This window comes from Arachis hypogaea, chromosome 5 (genome assembly GCF_003086295.3).
Source record: "Arachis hypogaea cultivar Tifrunner chromosome 5, arahy.Tifrunner.gnm2.J5K5, whole genome shotgun sequence".
In the NCBI taxonomy this organism is placed as follows: domain Eukaryota; kingdom Viridiplantae; phylum Streptophyta; class Magnoliopsida; order Fabales; family Fabaceae; genus Arachis; species Arachis hypogaea.
In genome coordinates this window covers 111,397,375-111,400,890 of record NC_092040.1, presented here as the reverse complement: position 1 = coordinate 111,400,890, position 3,516 = coordinate 111,397,375, and the positions used below count along the sequence as shown (strand labels likewise).

Sequence of the window (3,516 nt, the reverse complement as noted above, 5' to 3'; positions counted from 1 at the left end):
CATTGGGACGCTACCATTACCCTTCTACAGTGATTGTGCCTTCACCCAGATCCCATTTTGTTGCACCACTAGGCCCGTTGAAGAGAAGTGTGACGTGAGTGTTTCAAGGTGTCACGCAACCCTCTTCTCCTTAACCATCTCTGATAAGGTATATGTGTCTCCGTTGAAGTTGAGTGGACCAACCACCATTCCCGTGGAAGAGAACTGCGACGTGAGTGTTTGAAGGTGTCATGTAACCCTCTTCTCCTCAACCATCTTCGGTAAGGTATATGTGTTTTCATTGAATGCAAGAGGACCACATAATATCGATGGACCAATCAATTTGTGAAGAAGTATCATATGACACTGCATATGATGTGAGTGATCATTATAATTTTACCGACGTTAATGTTCTGTCGCTTAGTGAAGATGACACACAACATGTGGACAAGGTAATTTGTGTGGTAGTAATATATTTGGTTATATTTATTTGTAACTTGTTTTTTATTTTGTTGTTGAGTTATTAACAGCGATAAGCTTTTTTGGAAAGATTGTAATTTCATTTGTTTAATTAGAAATGGTGTGCATAATCTTTCTTTCAACTATGCTAGAATGGTGCTACATTTTCTACATTTCATGTGATTTATTATTCTGTTTGGTCACCATGTTTAATTGATGTTTGCAACTTTGATTAATATTTGTTCTATAGATATGAAAATGGATGGTGTTGTTTTATATCAGTTTAGTTTTGATTATTTATTAGTTGGTGTTATCAATGGATAAGTGGTTGTTGGAAGAATTTTTACGAGTGTCAAATGGTGGATGGTTATGTTTTTTGTTGATATGTCATCGTTTATCGAATTCAGGGGAAAGAATTTGTAAACGTTATTCAATTAGAGGATGATGCAATGGCAGTGAATCATGAGGTGTGAAATATTTTTTATTTTGCTGAATAAATTAGTGAGGTATTGAAAATTAATTAGTTGAGTACTTTTTGTGTTGAATGATTTTTTTTAATGGATTTGCAGTTACTCGATCACACTGGAATTCCAATAGAGAAAATCTCGTACGTAGGATTGAGATTTGTTTTCTTGCAGCGGGCACAAGAGTTCTATTCTAATTATGCAAAGAAAGTTGACTTCGTGACTAGGATTAGGAATACCAACTTTGACAAGACCAGGAAGGAATCAAAGATACCCATTAACCAATCGATACACTGTAGTCGTGAAGGTTATCAGGAGTCTCGGGTGAAGGCAGCAACTCGGGTAAAGAGAATAACAACAGCTGGATGCAAAGCAAGGATGCACACGATGCTTGATAGGCAGAAGGATAATTGGATGGTGTCCAAATTAGAATTGAAGCACACCCACCCGTGTTCTGCCAAACAAGCTGTGCATTACACTGAGTACAGGGAACTGATCATGCATGCCAAGTGTGAGATTCAAAATAACGATGAGGCTGGCATATGGCCCAACAAGACTTATCTCGCACTGGAGAATGAGTTTAGTGGCTCATCGAATTTGGGTTACTCAGAAAAGGATATGAGTAACTACATTACAAGCAATCTGCGCTGTGCTGATGAAAACACAGATGTGAAAGAAATGATTAGCTATTTCATGCGAATGAAAGATATTAACCCAAATTTCTTTTATGCAGTTGATATGGCTGAAGCTAACAAGTTTAAGAGTGCGTTCTGGGTAGATGCAAGATGCAAGACGTCCTATGAATATTATGGTGACGTGGTATCGTTTGATATAACATACAATAGAAACATGTATGTTTGTCTGTTCTGCCTCTATTGAAAGGGTTAAAGATTTCACATTGGCATGATTTGTTAATTTTGGCTAGGTTTATTACAGGCACAGACTTCTATTTGCATCTTTTGTTGGTGTCAATCATCATGGCAAGTCCACTCTGCTCGGATGTGCTTTGCTGGTAAATGAGAAATTTCGTAGCTTTGAGTGGGTCTTTAAGCAATGGTTGAAGTGCATGGAAACTCCTCCATAGGCCATCATCATGGACCAGTGCAAATCCATGTTTGTTGCTATTAGGAATGTCCTTCCAGATATTCGCCACCAATGGTGCATATGGCACATACTGAAGAAGATACCGCATAAGTTTGGAGGATATGCTTGGTACAGAGAAATAGAAGCTAGAATGCATGGCACTGTTTGGAATGCCAGGTCTATGGAATCTTTCGAGAAGGATTGGTCTGCAATCATTTTGTATTGTGATCTTATATTCTTCTTTTATAGTAGGTTTGTTATTTAAGCCTTGTCTTAAAAATACTTAGTTCAATAAGTCTGTAGTTGTGTATTGTGATGTAGCTAATTGTTCATGATGGTGATTATTGCTTTTTTTCTATTGGTTTTGTAGACCTTTATGACGATTGTTGAATATGGGTTCCAATCTATTTTCAAGGTGAATTTTGGGCTGGTATGAGAAGTACTCAACGGAGCGAGAGTATGCATGCCTTTTTCGGTGGTTACTTGCATTGCAAGAGTGGACTGGTTTAGGTCGTTCATGAGTATGACAATGTGCTTGGGAACAAGGAGCAGAAGGAACTGGAGGATGATTATGCAGACTTTAAAGGAGTTTTTCCCTGTTCATCGAGCTCTACAATTGAAAGTCAATTTCAGCATGAGTACACAACCTATAAGTTTAAGGAAGTACAACAGGAATTTAGGAAAAGAATGGATTGTTTAGTCCGTGGTGTGACTCAAGAGGGTGATTTGTTTCGTGTGACCATGAACGAGTAATACCTACTATATGGGGAGCCTAGGTCCTAGACGTATAGTGTCGAGTTTGACCCAACGACACACAAGGTTAAGTGCGAATGCAACATGTTTGAATCAAAAGGTATTCTGTGTTGTCACTGTCTTGTTGTGTTCTTTTATTACGGAGTAGATAGAGTACCATCTTGCTATGTTATACCTCGATAGAGCAAGAATGTACAGCAAAAACACACTTTCATCAAGAGCAGCCACGACGAGAAGCTATCAGGCGAAAGCCACAACTTATTTAGAGGACTGTGCTCACACTTTTTTAATATTGCCCAGGATTTTGTGACATGCAAAGAAGAAGCGGCCATGTTACATTCGGGTCTTGATGAGTTACGGACAAAGCTATTTGATTATCATGCGAACCTAGGCTCTAAACGTGTTCCAACTACACAAAACAACATGGTGACACAGCGTGACCCCACTCTTGGTGCATCTGACATTCAATGTCCTTCAAAGGTTTCAACGACGGGTCGGCCGAGATTAAAGAGGCTTGGATCTGAACTGAACACCTCCATTAAGAAATTTATGCGAAGAAAGAAGAAGAATCCACCACCGCTATATGTTTAACATTTCGTTAGTTTTGAACCACTTGTTAGTATAACTAGATGGATAAAGTTGAAACTGGTATTCACTTTTTATTTATGCATGTTTGTTCTTTTTAGGAAATTAATGAAGCAATCAATCCAAATATAGCGGGGGGTTCTACGGGGAGAGTGAATGAATCATAGGAACATGACAGGTTCTTGTCTTTGTT

The 3,516-nt window shown here is 38.5% G+C and overlaps 1 protein-coding gene across 1 annotated transcript; it reads left to right on the top strand.

The window, feature by feature from the left end:
• Positions 1-308: 308 nt before the first annotated feature.
• On the top strand, positions 309-2,738 carry LOC112803995 (protein FAR1-RELATED SEQUENCE 5-like). The gene is made up of 7 exons (XM_025847438.1): positions 309-431; positions 846-905; positions 1,008-1,753; positions 1,839-1,914; positions 1,987-2,241; positions 2,356-2,415; positions 2,496-2,738. Exons 1-7 carry the CDS (start codon positions 309-311, stop codon positions 2,736-2,738), a joined length of 1,563 nt encoding a protein of 520 aa, XP_025703223.1.
• The last annotated feature ends 778 nt before the right edge of the window (positions 2,739-3,516 follow it).

What these genes read in the sequence shown, in the direction of transcription:
- LOC112803995 (XM_025847438.1), top strand. Translation starts at nt 309, where the DNA reads ATGGACCAATCAATTTGTGAAGAAGTATCATATGACACTGCATATGAT. An exon ending in ACACACAACATGTGGACAAG is followed by an intron (nt 432 to 845) that starts GTAATTTGTGTG and finishes TATCGAATTCAG; the next exon opens with GGGAAAGAATTTGTAAACGT. An exon ending in ATAACATACAATAGAAACAT is followed by an intron (nt 1,754 to 1,838) that starts GTATGTTTGTCT and finishes GGTTTATTACAG; the next exon opens with GCACAGACTTCTATTTGCAT.